This window comes from Dichomitus squalens, assembly GCF_000275845.1.
Source record: "Dichomitus squalens LYAD-421 SS1 unplaced genomic scaffold DICSQscaffold_6, whole genome shotgun sequence".
Classification (NCBI taxonomy): Eukaryota; Fungi; Basidiomycota; class Agaricomycetes; order Polyporales; family Polyporaceae; genus Dichomitus; species Dichomitus squalens.
Window position 1 is genome coordinate 245745 of NW_006766888.1, and position 16567 is coordinate 262311.

Sequence of the window (16567 nt, forward strand, 5' to 3'; positions counted from 1 at the left end):
TGTACTACGCACAGGACTTGGAGAAGTTGGTCGGGACACCGGGCATCCCACTGGAGGACAAGCGTTTCTACGTCGGTCCAGACACAAGACTGCCTCTGTGGTCTGGTAGGAGGTCGCAGCTCGACGTAGATCGAGGACCATGTAAGACGTTTCCTATCTTTTCCATCACTTGCTCAACTAACTGGTGAGTATAGATGAAAACGTTGAAGCCGCACTCGCGGCACCAGCGTACAAGGAACTGGCTTATCTGAAGCAATTTGGTCGACCGCTGTTGCCTTTCGAGCGTATGAGGAGGGAAGCGTACCGGTATCAGGAGCAGCCGCCGTCGGATCACATCGAGAACCTGAACCGCTATCTCCTGATCGCGCCGTCACTCATACCCAAGAACCCGGTCCTCGGTCGTTTCTGCATCCGCCATCCCGATCTGCAGTCCGGTAATATCATCGTTTCGAGGTCGCCAGACTCCACCTGGCGCATCGTCAGCTTGTTGGACTGGCAACACGCCCCGATCCTACCCTTGTTTCTTCTTGCCGGTCTTCCCGAACGCTTCGAAAACTTTGGTGATCCTATCTCGCAATCTATGGCGCGACCTTCGCTACCGGAGGATTTCGACGACTTGCATGGGTCCGAGCAAAGCACAGCGAAGGAGATATACCGTCGCCGCCTCGTCCATCACCACTACATCAAGGACACGGAGGAGCACAACGAGCTCCATTACACTGCGCTGTTAGACCCCATGGGCAATCTCCGCCGCCGGCTGTTCTGTCATGCCAGTGACCCGTGGGAGGGCGAGACTCTCGCGCTCAAGGTTGACTTGATAGAAGCAACTGAGACGTGGGAGACCCTTACCGGGGGAGGCGCGCCGTGTCCTGTCGTGTTCGACGCCGACGACGTACGCAAGACGATGCAGCTAGATGAAGCACAGAGAGGAGCGGACGAGACTTTGGAGGCGTGCCGGAACATCATCCGCTTCGGAACGGAGGGCTGGGTGTCCACCGAGCGGTACGAGGAGGCTATGGCACGCAGCAAGCAGCTGAAGGAGGCTGTGTTGGCGGTGGCCAGGTCGGTGGAGGAACGGACTGAGATGGCCGCGCACTGGCCCTTGGACGACATGGATGAAGAAATATACACATAACGAGTACACAGGTGTCGCCAAAGGAATCAAAGAGTGTGTTTGCGCGCCCTGTTTCGTTTGACGTCGACAGCGGCACCGGGTCCCTTGGACTTCGTTTCTCGCTCCAGAGTCCACGGTCCAATGAACACCGGAGATGAAACTTGACGGGAGACGCTGGAAACTCGCTCGCCATTGTACGTCCTCATGCCACTGTCACCTAGTTTCTTTCTTGTATAGCTGATCTCGTGAACGATGCTTTCTTCAGATGTGATGGTCACATGCAAGGAGAAAGCAGGCCACCTGCGATTCACTTGTATGCCGAGTGAGGTCGGAACCGAGAGACATCCGCTGGCACCTTGCTTAAACAAATATGGCATCAATTAGGTGCGATCCTGTGGCCATCGACCTTTCGTTCTCCATCGCGCCGTTCGCTGCACGTGAAACTGTGTGTCACGGCCAAGCTGCTGTCTTAGGGACGCCACTGCCCACCGCACCATCGTGGCGGAAACGATCAAGGTTAGGGTGTTGCCTGAATTGCAGTCTTTGAAACAGCGCTCGTAATTTATCTAGCCAACCGCGAATGCCACAGGAAGGGCCCCTCGATAGTTTCCGAGCGGTCACTGCCTCATCAGCACCGGGACGATTAGTCTGCACTATCGGATCCGTCCAGGCTGTCAGCTACTTGGAGGGTTCAAAAGCCCCTAGTAGAGCACTCCCTCCGCAATCTACTTGCGAGCTCGCCTCCCTCGACGAGGGCCCTATCTACCGAAAAGCTCATAATGTCAGACTATACAGACGTCCAGGACGACATACTTGGCACGATGTATGTGTCAAGTTCTCCCATATAGTATCTGCACTCTGACACTCGTAATTAGCTGGAGTGAGCTCGCGGGTCGATGCTCGACTGCCGTGCTTGGTGCGTTCCTCATTGGAGCAGTTGGCCTCACAAACGTCTCCACTAGCAGGTCTAAGATCGTTTCTAGCACTGTTTGTTTATGACTTCCTCCTCACCTTTGGCGACGAAGTCAACTTGTTTTTGCGGCCTCGCCAGCTCAATGGGCCCTCGATCCTGTTCCTACTGAACCGGTACCTCGCACTGGCTGTCCAAGTATATCACTGTAGTCCGGAACCTACATCTTACAAGGTATGCCCTTACCCACATACTCACTCGTACAATGTTCAATAATGCCGCAGGGGTATGATTGCTATGACCGGTCCTCGTGGCAAAAGCTGAGATAGACTTCTGATATAGTATCGTCGCTTGGTTCGCCGCTTCCTCTGTGATTGAGTCACTGCAATACATTCCTTGGGCAGGTGCGTGTACTAATTTCAATGGCATGTATGAGGCTTAACATCCACAAATCATATAGCATTCTCAGCCCTCAGATCATACGCCTTGTGCCCAGCACCATACAGAACGGCCATCTCGATTGCCGTCTTTGCTCTTTCCTCCGTCCCTTATGTAGTGGTCAATGTGATCGTGCGTACCCGAATCCGGCGTGTCTTACACTATTAGCGACCCTCTAACGGAGTTTCCGTTGTCAGATTTTTCAATCAGTTGTCGCCCCTCTCATCTCACTATCACCGAGTGCACAAGATATGTGAGTGAACTGGACGCACGGTTTTTGCAACACCATCTAATATTCTGCATGATACTAGATGTGGGTTCGAACGTTCAAACATCATGACGTTTTCAAACTGGCTGGCTAATATAGTAGTGATGACTTTCTCACGGTGACTGTCGTGGCCCGTTCTTCTCTGATCGGAGCCGAACTCATTGTTCTATGCATCACCTGGTACCGGACACGGGAGACTATCAAGATGTCCAAGCGCTTCATGGCTGGCCAAGATAGACAAACCTTTGCAAGTACCCTTCTCCGTGATGGTGAGCCCTATCATCGACTGTTTTCTTTATCCGAACTTGTTCAAGCATTCTGTGTAATGACATAGGGACGGTTTACTTCTTGTAGGTGTCAGTCGCTATCTATGATTCTGAAGTCCTTCGCATCACATATGAACTACAGGACACTGCTGATACTGAACAGTCTCAACATCGTTTTTAGTCTATTTTGGGAAAGTTCCATGGAGGGACCGACCACGATTCTACTTCTACTTCGACTTGCATTCTCCGATGGGATCTCTGAGTTTGGGTTGGCTACACAAAACAACGTCGGAGTTACCACATTTGGGGGACCGTACGTGATGATTGAATCCTACTCAAGGAGGTTGCTGTAACATTCTCCCCAGCCTAACCTCGATCGTCATCTCGAGGTTCCTTATCAACCTGCAGAAGGTCAAGCGCAGGCTACATGGATCTTCTCGGTCGATGTCAGAGCTCGCGTTCCAGTCTCACGCGTCACGAGACATGGACGGTTTCATCGGATCCCTCGGGGCCCAGCTCCCATTTCTTGATGAACATCTAGGTGAGGGCGAAGATTGGCCCTAGTCGGAGCCGTTCAATGCGCATCTGGGTGCCTTCACATCGAGTCCAAGTATCCGTGATTTCATTGAACTGTCTCTCTTGTAGAGCGGCGATGTGACGACATTTTCGCTCCTTGAGTAGAAATTTCTAGCCACCTAGTGAATTTGACATTAATGTTTAACTCGATGATCCTCTCTGCCCACCATGCGTGGTATTCCCAACCATACTTTATAGACGGCCGTTGGTCATCAACTACAACGGCTATTACCCATGCCTATACTACAAAAGGTTAGGTCAGTCGTGGAACGGAAGCTATCGTGCCCGACTCCGTCAAACAGCGACAGATGCGCCTCTCGATCATGTCCAGTCCGATTTGTCTGTGCCTCTCAACACCACTTTGTGAAGGGATGGCAGTCTCATCAATGAGACGGATGGATGTCGGCGTGGTGCATACGTAGCCCGGTGGGATATTGCTTCCACCCACCACCGGGCACGAACACGGCCACGTACTCGTCCGTGGCCTCGATACGGTACCCCGGCGGCATACAATGGTTGAACGCACGCGCGAGCTCGCTATGCCCGACAAACAACAGCGATATCTCGCTCAGAATCCCGTCAATGTCGTTTCTGCCCGCCCCATCCGAGTTTCCGTCAGCCCTCCAACACACTCCCATGACGAAAGGGGGTGCTCACCTTCCCTTATTATTCTTCTGCCGGAACGCCGCGAGCAGCCTCGCGTACTCCGCGGGCTGCTGCTGAAACTCGGCGCGCATGAGCGCGAAGAAATGCGCGTTCGCGTCGTGGCATGTTTGCGCGAGCGCGCCCGTCCAGATGTCGCAGTACGCGAGCGAGTCCTCGGAGCGTGGGTCGGGGAGGTCGGTCACTGGCTCGATGTCGTCCTCCCAAGAGTTGCGCCGGCGCAACTGTGAGTATGAAAGATTCGAGAAAAGCGCTGGAAGGGGCTGCAGACACGTGGGCGTCCGTTGTGGGTCGAGGGGGCTTGCGTGCTGAGGTTGGCGTGCGTGGATCACGGGAAGCCGTGCTCATGATGTGGGCTATTCACAAGGGAGCAGAAAGATATTGGTCTTGAGGGGCTAAGTTTGTGCATATATAAGGGGGAAAGGGAAGATCAAGACGATTGAGTCAAACGGAGCGAGCGCCTCGTGTGGCTGAGCGGCAACCTTCTGCAGGACAAAGGACCATAATGTATGTGCTGCGGCGTCCCTGTCGATGACAGCTAGCTGGGATGGCGACAGTCATACCTTCCTATTGTCTTCTCTTACAGCATATGGAACTTCTTACGTTACCTGTGCTACAATCGCCGGTGCTAGAACACACTACGACGATGCCACCTTCCATACCTTCACAACTCCCTCATCACCTGCGGTGGCGAAGAGGTCCTCAAAGCCCTTTCTTGGACACCACACGATGCTGTTGACGTCGTGGACCTCGTGCGCATTGGTGATTTTCGCGATGATCTTCTGTGTGAGGGTTTTACGACTCGGGTCCTTCGCGCTAGGCCCGACCTGGACGCCTAATCAGCTCCACGTGCAAGGCAAAGCCTGAGGTGAAAGACGGCGCCACTCACTCCGAGCTCCCAGACATTGATTATACCGTCACCGCCGGTGCTCGCGAGCCACCCAAGGCTTCCAGGATCACCCGAGTCAAGCGGCTTCCCGACGCCCCAGCTGATCGAGTACACGCTCCGCTCATGACCCGAGAGCGTGTCTATGCACTCCCATTTGTGCTCCTGCACGCGCTCCCATATCCTGATAGTCGTGTCGTCCGAGGCTGAAGCGAGGAAGCGGCCGTCTGGGGAGAAAGCGAGCGCCCAGACCGTCGATCCGTGTCCGGAGAGGGTTTGAAAGCAATACCAGTCTTCTTGGGGGTCATCGATGTACAGCTTTATCGTGTCATCGTAGGAAGCAGATGCGAGGATCTGCGCTGGGTGGCCGGTTGAGAGACAGGGGCGGAAGGAGAGACGGAAGGAGAAGAGGGCGACTGACCTCTTCGGTCGGATGCCATGCGACGGCCTTCACATCTTGTGTGTGCTCCATGAGCACCCCCATACACTCGAAGTCATGATCCGGGTGAACTGGACCAGGTGGGATTTGCGTGATCGCGTATTTAGCCGCCGAAGCCTGTGCGCACGAGCAACAGGCCGAGGGCACGCACCTTCCCATATCCACACGGTCTTGTCGCGACTGCAGCTCGCGAGGAGGTTCCCCGAGCTCGAGTACGCCACGCTCTTGCACTCCGTCTCGTGGCCCTCCAACAGGCTCATGCACTCCCATTCCCGTGCCGGATTAGACGCGCCATCCTCCTCGTCCTCACCGCCTTCCTGCGCCCACACGCCGATGTTCGAGTCAAACGAGGCCGTCGCGAGTGTTTTGCCCGAGGGCGACCACGCGATCGCGCGGACGGTCTTCGCGTGCCCGGTCGGGATGTTTGTGATGTGCGAGAACTTCACGGACGGAGCCTCAGACGCATCGCTATCAAACGACGAAGAGTAGCTGTACAGCCTGACGGTCTTGTCGGCAGAGCAGGAGGCGAGAATGGGTTTGGTAGGATTCCACGCGACGTGCCATGCGCGGTCTTCGTGGCCTGCAGGAGGGAATTTGAGTTTGCTTCATGTTTACTGCGCGCATGTACGGACCTTCTAGCCGAGCGATGGAGCGTATTGTCGCTGGTAGGTCTTGATCCATATCCATGAACAGTCTGGCGGAATCAAAAGGGAACGGAGTGAGATGACTCGCGAGGACGGACAATCCGAATCTTGCTCAGATCGCGCAAGATTCGATCGTATATGTCATCGTTCCCACGCCCTACATTGGCTCGTTTGACCGCCGGCCTTCATCATCCCAGCTTTGACCTCTCGCCGCCATGTTCACACCGTCGCACTTTCCCTTGATGCTAGGAGACAGGTCCTTTACTCAAAGCGTAACTGTCTCGAGCGCAAAGCAACTGTGGTTCGTCCCGATATTTGTGGCGTGAAGAGTGGTATCCAAGATACGACTCCGACCCTGTACAACGCTGACCGTACCAAGCGTCTTAGACAGACGGGAGCCTTGTGCAAGACCAAGGTAGAGCGCATCCTCCGGTGCAGCATAAAAAAGCTGATCCTGCAGTACTGGCGCCAACATCGTGCGTTCGCCACTGTAGTGTCTGTCCCACTTCATCCTCTCTTCACTCTCACTCCAGACTCACAACACAACTTCTGGCCGTACTAATATGCCTAGATCATCAGCCAAAGCTAAGCTTCATATCAATGAGTTGGCTCTGGCGCTGGATCTTGCTCGAGCAATGGTAGACGTAGTAGACCAATCAACTCGTCGCCTCGCTAGCGCAGTTGCTATTGATAGTAAGGAAAACAAACCCTTCGCAACTTGCACATAGTATCTCACGTCTCGTCATTCGTGTGCAGGGGTGCGCCGTAAATGCCCACCACAATCTGTGATAGGCATACTCCACTTCGTCGAGCTTGCGACTTGGGAGTTCCAGACGGACCCTTCGCTGCACGGCAAAGTTGTCGAAGTGATCGAAGCACACAGAGTGGGACGGTAAGGGAACACATACCTCGGAAGCGTACATTGATTGACTCGGGCTTTGGCCATACCAGTTTGAGCCTGAGGAAGACGCTACTCGAGATAGCCAAGACGTGTCCACGGGCTCCCGACTTTCTTTCTTTCCTGACTGTCTTCCTTCCGTTAGGTTGGACAATAACTCTAAAGAGGAACCCTGAGAAAAACGATCGGTACGACGCTTTTGCAATAGTGGCACCTGGACCGAGGCTTGTCCGCCTAGTGGAACTCGATCCTCCAGTCATCCCAGTAAGTAGTTGCTTTGGACCAAGTCACCTCGTTTACGATGGTACTCAAATAGTTCTCAGAGGCCGTTGGTTAGGGGACAGGTATTTGGTCAGACCCTTGTGTAAATACACGCAATATTACGATCACGATGTTGTCCGCCTAAACGGCGTGCTCATTGGACAGGCTGGCCGACGTCGAGGCTGCTGTGCGTCTCCAACCAGGAGGCAAAAAGGACGTCTAGACGTTCTCCCGGTAAGGAACCTTGTTGCGTGTCATTGTCAGGCACTATAGATCAACAGCACGCGTGGTTCTCCATCCCTTTCCACCAACCTTTCTCCTGTCGGTGCCCGCTCGACGATCATCAAGCTCAGAAATGGGGACGTACGGAGAATGACATGCGTCGTCGGCAACGGACGGGCCTGCTAAGGAGGATCTAGCGCGATGCTCCGGAGCATAGGTCGCATCGTCCTTGAGCGCGACTCGCTTGCCCATTCCTATTATCTCAGCTCTCATTTGGTCTTTTGCTGTTATCACATGGCTAAGCCTTGGATTTTGTACAGGATCCGCCACAAGGTACAAAGCGTATTCATCTGAAGCGCAAAGCGGCTGTGTTTTGCCAACATATGGGCGACGTAAAATTAGATGTTTAATATACGCTTCGACGCTGAACGTGGCTAACGACAGCCTTGTGCGAAACAAAGTCAGATCATATCCTTTCATGCGCTATATAAGCAGCTCCGCTTGCAATGCTGCTGTCCGTCACGACCCTCGCCACATTCCTCATCGACCTATCGACGGCCTATCGAAAACAAGGTTCACTGTTCCACTATGACTTGCCCATCGGCGACACCGACGCTCGACATCGATCTGCTCACTTTAGCGCTGGACCAGGCCCGAGCGATGGTACCAGAGGTTAGCAATGGCGGCACCACTCTCTATACTGCTACGACAGATGTCGTCAACAGTGAGTGAAACAGTATCAGTCACTTGCACACATCGTCTCATGCGCCGTCGCGTTTATGTAGGAATACGGCCTGTCTGCCAACCACACCTCCTGCTAGATGTGCTCCACTTCATCGAGCTCGCCACATTCGAGTTCCAGAGTGACCCGTCGCTTCACGGCAAACTTGTCGAGCTGATCAATAGGCACAGGCAAGGACGGTAAGGGAACACCTGCATCAGGAGTGGGCACTATCTGACGTTATTGGACAGCCTGGATCTGGAGCAGACAATCCTCGAAGTTGTTAGAACACGTCCACGGTCTCTGGACCTTCTGACCTTCTTGACGCCCTTCCTTCCGCGCGGTTGGTTGATCATGTTGAAGGTGAATCCTAGCAAAGATTACCAGCATGATGCTCTGGCAATAAAGGCTATAGGAAGGTCAGTATGCATTATTGAAGTTGACCCTCCTGTGCGCCCGGTGAGTAGTTGTCTTAGACCCAGTCGCATTGGTTACAGTGGTTCTGACGTCTGAGACGAGCAGAAGCCGTTTGTTAAGGGGGAGTTCTTCGGTCAAATGCTGCACCTGTAGATGAAATGTTGAATGTCGATAATGTATATTCTGAATGTACGTGCCTGAAGAAAGTTGGGATGATCAAAAGGCACTCGCTGTGGGCTATTGATCAGTTACTGTATTTGGGCTCGCGCGCTTGGCGCGGAATGAGCGACGTCACCAGGCGCGTTCTCGTCGTTCACACTGCTCATGTCGCGCGTCGGATCGGCAAACATGCATCCCGATTCTCACATCGCTTCTCCTCCGTCTCACCACATAATTTCTCGGTGGGCGAACTCTGACGGTATCTGAGCACTCGCTTTCTCACCATGACTTCCAAGTGCGCTATACGCGAGGTGGGCATGTTTGGTAGAAATGCCGGGAAGGCTAGCTGACGACGACGTTGCTGCGCGTGCTCATACAAGGTGACGAAGGACGTCTGGACGTTCTCTTGGTAAGTTCTGTCAATGTTCGCCCGTTTGCAAACTGGAGAGTCGTAACACACGCAGCCCTTTCTCTCGATTCAACGTCTTCCCCGTCGGCGCTCGCTCGACGGCCATCAAGCTCACTAATGGCGACGTGTGGGTGCTCGCGTCGTCGCCGTTGGACGACACCGTCAAGAATAAGCTGAAGGAGCTTGGTCCTGTAAAGTGAGTCAATCCCTTTGTGCACGGTGCCTGCGACTGTATAAGACGGATGTGCGAAGGTGGATCATTGGGCCGGATGCCGTTCACCATCTCTTCTTGGGAGACTTCAAGAAGGAGTTCCCCGAGGCGAAGCTCATAGCTGTGGACGAGGCGATTCAGAAGAAGAAGAAAGAAGGCCTCCAGTTTGACGGCGGTACGTGCTGCGGCTATGGAGCAATCTGAGCAGTGCCTCATTTTGGGGGACAGCGTGGGGCAAGGATAGCCCGGATACGAAGTACGGTTTCGAGGATGATGTGAGCGATTACCTCACTTCGCTCTAGTCTTCTGGGGTTGACGGGATGGACGATGCAGATCAAGCACTGGTGCGTGGCTTCCCGGAGGTTTCTGCATTCGACTGTCGCTCAATCCAAAGCAGCTACTTCTCCGGATTCAAGAACAAAGATGTCGCATTCTTCCACCCTGCATCCAAGACGATGCTCGAAGCCGACCTGCTGTTCAACCTTCCTGCCCGGGAACAGGTATGTGCAAACCCTCACATCACAAACTCGCTGGTGAAAACGAATCGTGGTGCAGTATTCTATGACCGGTTCGTCCGGGAAGTTCCCAATCTTCGGCAATTTGAATCCGTACACATGGGCCCACAAGAGGTTCGCGTGGACGCTTGGGACCGACAAGGAGTAAGATCATGGCCAGGTTCCGTGACTGTCGTGCTGAACAGACCCACCTATCAGAGCCATGAAACGGGACGTCAAGGCAGTGGCAGGCTGGGACTTCGAGAGGATCATTCCATGCCATGGGGTGCGTGACAAGCTAGCTTGATTCGGTGTCACGACTGTGCTGATGGTGTCCGTAGGACGTGATTGAGAAGGATGGCAAGGCGGCATGGAAGGAAGCGTACAAGTGGTTCCTCGATTAGGTCGGAAGTCGTGTCCGCCATTCATATTGTGCTCCCATGCATGAAACAGCTTCGTCCTTGAGGGCATCTTATCGTGGCTCCCACGTTGCAACGGAGACCTCGACCTGCCCCCAGTCGATGTGAGCATGCCAGCTGACGGAGTAATGTCGTGCGCTCTTCGCTTCCGATAAGATGTGTTCCTTTTTGCAGCCCTTCTCAGGGGCGCGACCCCCTCGCCGGACGTGTGCAGAGTCCTCAAGGATAAGTGGTATTATGGACAGGCGGACCACAGGACGCTCCAAGGTGGGTTACCTCGAGGCCGACGCGCGTTGGCTGGCCTCACTATAACTGGATCCCGCGAGTCGAGATAGGCGAGCTCCTCCGTCTAACACCTTCCACATATACAGCCATGTCCGAATGCATCACTTGCCACAGAGTCCTCAAGAACGACGCTGCTCTTCTTCAGCACTGCAGGGACAAGGGTCACCCGTACAGGTCGCCCCTCGTCGCCCGGCAGGCCGCCGCGGCACCCGCCCCAGCGCCCGTTCCCGCGTCAACTTCTAGCGCTGCCAAGTCTGCCTCGACCTCGACTGCCATCGGTTCCTCCAGCACTCTCTCGCCGCCCGCGTACGAATGCAAGGTGTGCAGCGTCTCCTTCCGCGACAAGGCGACGTACGATCAGCACAATGCCAGCAAGCACGCCCCAAAGCCGTTCAAATGCGCGCCCTGTGGACTCGAGTTCTCGTCCGCAGACGCGCTCTCGATCCATTTCAGGCATTTCCCCGTGCACCCGAAGTGCCCCCAGTGCAACTCGGCGTTCGTCGACCAGACGCAATTGAAGCTGCACCAGGCTGCGCATCCCAAGTGTGCGCAATGCGACTCGGTGTATCTGAATAAGGTTCAGCTTGAGGAGGTGAGCATCGTGGTGAGCTGGGTGTATGTGCGTGTCATTCAGAGCATTGTTTGCTGTAGCATGTCGCGGCCGCTCATCCTCCGATGGTGAAGTGTGCTTGTGGGCGCGAGTATGCATCAGGAGACCAGCAGAAGCACTATCGGGAGTCCGGGAGTCATCCGGTCTGCTTTGTGTGTGGGGAAGGGTTTGCCAACGACTCTATGCTTGACAAGGTGCGAGATCCCATTTCCGACCTTAGGCTTGTCCCCTCAACGAAGCATATGCAGCATCTGTCCTCCGCTCACCTTGAGGGCCGTTGCCGTCTGTGCGACAGACAGTTCCGTTCTGCCGAGGAATTGCAGAACCATTACCACGTGTCATCTGCGCACCCGCACTGTGCGTTGTGCGAGGTTGGCTTCGCAGACGACGAGGCTTGCGACAAGGTTTGCCGTGCGCCATGGAATGAGATTTGCACGAGCCTTATGGATTCGATAGCATATGTCGACGAACCACCCGCGACCCCCTCCCCGGATCCCATCGCCGCCACCTAGGTCGCCCTCGCCCGTCCCACAGCAAGCACTCCAAAGTGGCGCCGTGAGTTTCGTAGTCTCTATGCCCATCGTGATGTCTCAATCATGCCTATGCAACGCTTAGGCATCATCCCTCGACGTCCAGGGCTCCAGTATGCTATCCACACAGTCCTCGCCGATGGTGCAACGTGCTTCCTTGGCTATACCGACGGTGGCGTTCCTGACCGAGGTTAAGAGTGAGTCCGATGTCGATGATGATGTATGTTCTTCGCTTCACTTCGGGCCTTTTAAGCGGTTGACGGCGGGCCAAAGACTTACCAGACTGTCGAAGCTTCGTCGCACGTTCAAAGGGCAATATCCGAGCCTACGGTTCCCACTGTGTCTTCGATTGGTAAGCTCATGGGTAGACGGACCTCGGGTGGTTGTTCATCACACGCATCGTCAGGTCCATACAGTGTTCAGGACGAAGCCACTAGTGCTTGGCGTTCTCCAACACTCTCCGAACGCTCCGTGGACTTCCCTGAGTAAGACTGTTATTAAGTTTCAGAACATCACCTGACCCGTATAGCAGCTTCCGCCGGTATGCTCTGCGCCCCGCCAGCGAATCGACCATATCGCTCCAGTCCGCCCCGTCCATCATTTCGCGACCGCAGTCGCGGAACAACGGTGACTCTATGTACAACCTCTCGTCCCCTTGCCTGTCTCCAGCCCCCGCCACCACGATTGTGGAACCTGTCCCGGAACGCGCTGCGAGCCTGATCAGCCAGAGCGCGTCTCCCCACCCTCAAATATCTATCCAAATCACTCGGTCTGTCTCATCCATCTCCGAGCGCCTTTCTCGCGGGGTCACGCCTAGTCCGCGCCCGAGCCTAAGCAGGCAGCCGACCCCTAGGATCCCTTCGCCTATCCTCTCGACGAGATCGATGTCTCGTGGGCCCATGACTCCGGTCTTCAGTGCGGCTGTCCCGCGGTCATCTTCTACGCTCAGGTCCTCGCTGGTTGTGGACACGCGTCTGGAATCGGACACGGAGGACACCATGCCGCCACAGGCCCTCACGCCGACGCCGAAGCCGAAGCTTCCCAGCCTCGTGGCCCCGTCGAAGCCCGTCTCCGTGCAGGTCTCGTGGCACTGCAGGATATGCATGCAGGACCCATGCGTCGAGCCCACCGCCACCGCGTGTGGGCACGTGTTCTGTACCGGGTATGTTCCGCGTTCTGGGATTGGGATGTGTGTGGGGTAGGGAGCTGACACGGAGCGGTCGTGGCAGGTGCATTGTGCAGGAGCTGCTGAAGAGCGGGGGTTGCCCTGTTTGTAAGAAGATGATGCTGCTTAGGTTGCACGTGGAGATTGATTGAGGGGTGGCTATGTTATGTGTTTCGTTAGGTTAGGTGAGTCTCTTCCTTATTTCGATCATCGATGTGCTGATGAAGAGGAGCAGGATGTCTCTATGATTGTCTCTCTAGCTGTCGCCGTTGTATCTGTAGCTCGATCAAACTGTTTATCGACCATATTTGGACAACACGACTCCTATCGTTCCTTACCCTGTCGAAGTCGACGCATTATTGAGCCTCAGGAGGTGCCTCTGAACACGTTTGTGGACGAAGAAGACAGTCTGAACGGGACTTCCGCGTAAGATTTCATCCGCTCTCTCGCACACCCCCATTCTGATCAGCGGTCAACCCCGGCCTCGCTCAGTCATCAAATCTTCACATCCACATGACCTTTCCTTCCTGGGGAAAGACTTGACTTCTTAGCTCTATTACCATGTCCGGAATCACGACACGCGTTGACGTCGTCAGGAAACCGCCAAACATGGCGACTACATGAGCGTCTAGTGGGTCGGGGTCGGCATCGGCAGGCTCGTGGACCCGGTGGACCAGGGTTGTTGAAGAGCGCAGCAGCGAGAAGGCGAAGCTTCAAGCCGTGGGTCCCATGCCTAGATATTGGCATTCTCCTTTCTTCCAATCGGCAGCTAGAGCCGTTCTGCGTCAGGGGTGGGTGCGTTCGCCGAGGCCGGCCAGTGGCGCCGAGACACTTGGTTGTGCGCTGCGAACCGAATTTTGCCGCTTAGTGGTCCTGCCTATTTGTGTACCTTCTCGAAATAGGCTGAGTTTCTTCGCTCGCCAGCTATGAGACAATTCTGCCTGTCATAGGGCTGGACTGATCTTTCTCAGGGCGGCCTTGCGCTCGTAGCTCGCCGGGGTTCCATGCTAAGTCCCCAGGTACGTCGTGGATGAGCTTAATCATGTGTCCGTCTGTGTCAACCCTCAAACTTGAGGCTAGTGAACGTTAGAGACATATTCAGCCTCGATTTTGACACGGCCGTGCATCGGTGGGTGGATACTATTCAATGACTTTACTCAAGCTAGTTCCTTCTGTCCAGAGCAAGCTCGCACGTACAAGCGGCAGCGCTCTACAATTAGCCATGGCGACCCCACGATGGTCTTCGCGACTACAATAGTGGGTGCAGCTATAGGACCGCGTACCATACCAGCCAGCTTAGTGTACTTTCTGTTATAGCATCCTTGGCGCCTCGACCCAGCTCATGACCATGTCCTGTGTGCACGAAGCTTGAGGACATGGCGCGGGTCATGCTCAACTGAATCGTAAAGGATGATCTTAACCTTTTAGACCGTAGACGGACTCGCTATAAAAACCTCCCAGCGACCGATTGCGACCGCCCCAGCAGGTCACGCCAAGATGCGGTCTATCCTCTCAATCTTCTTGGTTTCTGCAGCCCTGTTATCTGCCACATCTGGCGCCCCAGATTGGCAGTTCAACCTCAAGGCACAGTCGTCTGGTATCGTCGCCCTCGAGTCGATCATCGTCAACCCCAACCTTGCGCTCTGGTTCGACCGTGCGTCCAACGACCCTCTTCAGATCAACAACCACTCCGCATGGGGCGCTCTCTTCAATCTCCAGACGGCGGAGGTCACACCCCTGAACGTCATTACCAACTCTTTCTGTGCCAGCGGTGCGTTCCTCAGCAATGGAACAATGGTAAGTGTGAGATGTCTGACTGCAGTGTGCGCTGCAAAGCTGATGCTGGCTATAGGCGAGCATTGGCGGAGACCAGACGGGATTCACTGGGAACCCAACCATCAAGCCTGGAACTCAGGCGATCCGTTTGTTCGATCCGTGCGCATCGCTCACGGGAGAGGGTTGCAGCCTCTTCGAGGACCCCAACCTGATCCTCCTCGAAAAGCGGTGGTACCCCTCGGCTGCGCGCATCTTCGACGGCAGTCTCATCATCGTGGGGGGCATGCATGAGGAAGCAGTGTTCTACAACATCGATCCCGCCAACAGTTTTGAGTTCTTCCCTCGTAAGGAAGAGTCCGTCCGTCCGTCCGCGTTCCTGGAGAGAAGTCTGCCTGCGAACCTGTTCCCGCGGTGCGTATTTAGGTCATCAATTGATACGTAATGTTGTCATGACTTATTCTGTGCCGCTGCAGTATTCTTGCCTTGCCCGACGGCACTGTGTTTATGGTGGCCAACAATCAGTCGATTATTTACGACGTCGAAACTAACACCGAGACTATTCTCCCTGATATCCCGAACGGCGTCCGCGTCTCCAACCCGACCGACGGCTCTGCCGTCCTCCTGCCTCTCTCTCCTCCTGACTTCATTCCCGAGGTCTTAGTATGCGGTGGTTCAAGCATTGACGATCGTATCCCCGTCCAGAACCTCTCTAGCCAATTTCCTGCGACATCACAGTGCTCCCGGATTACCCTCACGCCCGAGGGCATTGCCAAGGGCTGGGAGGTCGAGCAAATGCTCACGAACCGCACCTTACACGAGCTCCTCCACCTCCCCAACGGCCAAATCCTCATCGCAAACGGGGCTGGGACCGGCTTTGCTGGTTACGGGAGCGTTGCAGACCCTGTCGGGAACTCGAATGCGGATAACGCCGTGCTCGTACCCGAGCTCTATACGCCGTCCGCACCGCTTGGGCAGCGGTTCAGTAATGAGGGGATGCTGAGTTCTGGGATCGCGCGCGTATACCATTCCAGCATCACGCTGACGCCACAGGGGAACTTCCTCGTCGCGGGGAGCAACCCGAACAACGGGAGCAACTTCACGGGGCCGGACTTCAAGTTCCCGAGCGAATTCAGGGTGCAGACGCTTGACCCACCGTTCATGTTCGTTGAGCGGCCGACGATCATCAGTGCTCCCCAGAAGCTCGCATTCAACAGCAGCGTCACTATCCCGATATCTGTTCCTGACACTCTCAGTAACGACAATGCTACGATCCAAGGTATGCCGCTCGGTCGTCTTGTTAGTGTCTCCTGAACATGAACCGCTGACGCACGGGATGCTCGACGACAGTATCGCTCATGGACCTCGGCTTCTCCACCCATGGCTTCCACACCGGTGCACGGCTTGTCTTCATGGACGCCACCATCTCGGATGACGGGGAGTCGTTGACTTTCACCACACCTCCGAGCGGTCGGGTCTTTCCGCCCGGTCCTGCCACAGTCTTCTTGACAATTAACGACGTGACGAGCGAGGGTGTCTCGGTAATGATGGGTAGCGGGAACGCACCACCAACCTTGGAGTAATTGAGCGCAAGCGCCTCATCGGTTTATCCGGTTAACTCTGCTCAGTTCGCTGACAAGTAGTAGGTTATAAAATAGCGATAACTTCGTCTGCCATCATGTCTTGCTGGGAATCAAATGGTGGGAAGAGTCGATCCTCACCGGTAGATCAATAGCTACCGCAGCAGCATGATTCTCCGTTTCGTTCTGTCTTGCTGTGCCGCAGCTCG

The 16567-nt window shown here is 55.0% G+C and overlaps 7 protein-coding genes across 7 annotated transcripts in view; 6 read left to right on the plus strand and 1 right to left on the minus strand.

Moving 5' to 3' along the window:
• DICSQDRAFT_54623 (protein kinase subdomain-containing protein PKL/CAK/Fmp29) overlaps positions 1-1135 on the plus strand; it is a gene marked incomplete at both ends in the record, with an annotated part of 2434 nt that extends 1299 nt beyond the window's left edge. Inside the window, one exon of the mRNA XM_007363278.1 lies at positions 195-1135. Coding sequence (XP_007363340.1) covers positions 195-1135 — 941 coding nt within the window. The remainder of the gene's footprint in view (positions 1-194) is intronic.
• A 3675-nt stretch (positions 1136-4810) lies between these two features.
• Positions 4811-6248, minus strand: DICSQDRAFT_81856 (WD40 repeat-like protein; the record flags this gene model as incomplete). Its single annotated transcript, XM_007363279.1, has 5 exons — positions 4811-5062; positions 5125-5475; positions 5543-5631; positions 5712-6140; positions 6193-6248. Coding segments are annotated over 5 exons (1114 nt in total), but the record flags the coding sequence as incomplete, so codon positions are not given.
• A 488-nt stretch (positions 6249-6736) lies between these two features.
• On the plus strand, positions 6737-7493 carry DICSQDRAFT_134165 (uncharacterized protein). The gene is made up of 4 exons (XM_007363280.1): positions 6737-6897; positions 6961-7096; positions 7156-7366; positions 7426-7493. The coding sequence occupies exons 1-4, from the start codon at positions 6768-6770 to the stop codon at positions 7468-7470; spliced, it is 522 nt and encodes a 173-aa protein (XP_007363342.1). The 5' UTR covers positions 6737-6767; the 3' UTR covers positions 7471-7493.
• Positions 7494-8173: 680 nt separating this feature from the next.
• On the plus strand, positions 8174-8876 carry DICSQDRAFT_167682 (uncharacterized protein; the record flags this gene model as incomplete). The annotated part of the gene is made up of 4 exons (XM_007363281.1): positions 8174-8309; positions 8371-8506; positions 8558-8765; positions 8829-8876. 4 exons carry the CDS (start codon positions 8174-8176, stop codon positions 8874-8876), a joined length of 528 nt encoding a protein of 175 aa, XP_007363343.1.
• Positions 8877-9092: 216 nt separating this feature from the next.
• Positions 9093-10654, plus strand: DICSQDRAFT_101499 (uncharacterized protein). The gene is made up of 10 exons (XM_007363282.1): positions 9093-9193; positions 9263-9291; positions 9347-9487; positions 9544-9677; positions 9731-9777; positions 9836-9846; positions 9900-10002; positions 10058-10161; positions 10216-10282; positions 10338-10654. The coding sequence occupies exons 1-10, from the start codon at positions 9167-9169 to the stop codon at positions 10398-10400; spliced, it is 726 nt and encodes a 241-aa protein (XP_007363344.1). The 5' UTR covers positions 9093-9166; the 3' UTR covers positions 10401-10654.
• A 134-nt stretch (positions 10655-10788) lies between these two features.
• DICSQDRAFT_54480 (uncharacterized protein) lies at positions 10789-11822 on the plus strand (the record flags this gene model as incomplete). The annotated part of the gene is made up of 3 exons (XM_007363283.1): positions 10789-11292; positions 11427-11504; positions 11559-11822. 3 exons carry the CDS (start codon positions 10789-10791, stop codon positions 11820-11822), a joined length of 846 nt encoding a protein of 281 aa, XP_007363345.1.
• A 2680-nt stretch (positions 11823-14502) lies between these two features.
• DICSQDRAFT_167685 (glyoxal oxidase precursor) lies at positions 14503-16361 on the plus strand (the record flags this gene model as incomplete). Its single annotated transcript, XM_007363284.1, has 4 exons — positions 14503-14802; positions 14858-15192; positions 15255-16057; positions 16129-16361. The coding sequence occupies 4 exons, from the start codon at positions 14503-14505 to the stop codon at positions 16359-16361; spliced, it is 1671 nt and encodes a 556-aa protein (XP_007363346.1).
• Between the last annotated feature and the right edge of the window lie 206 nt (positions 16362-16567).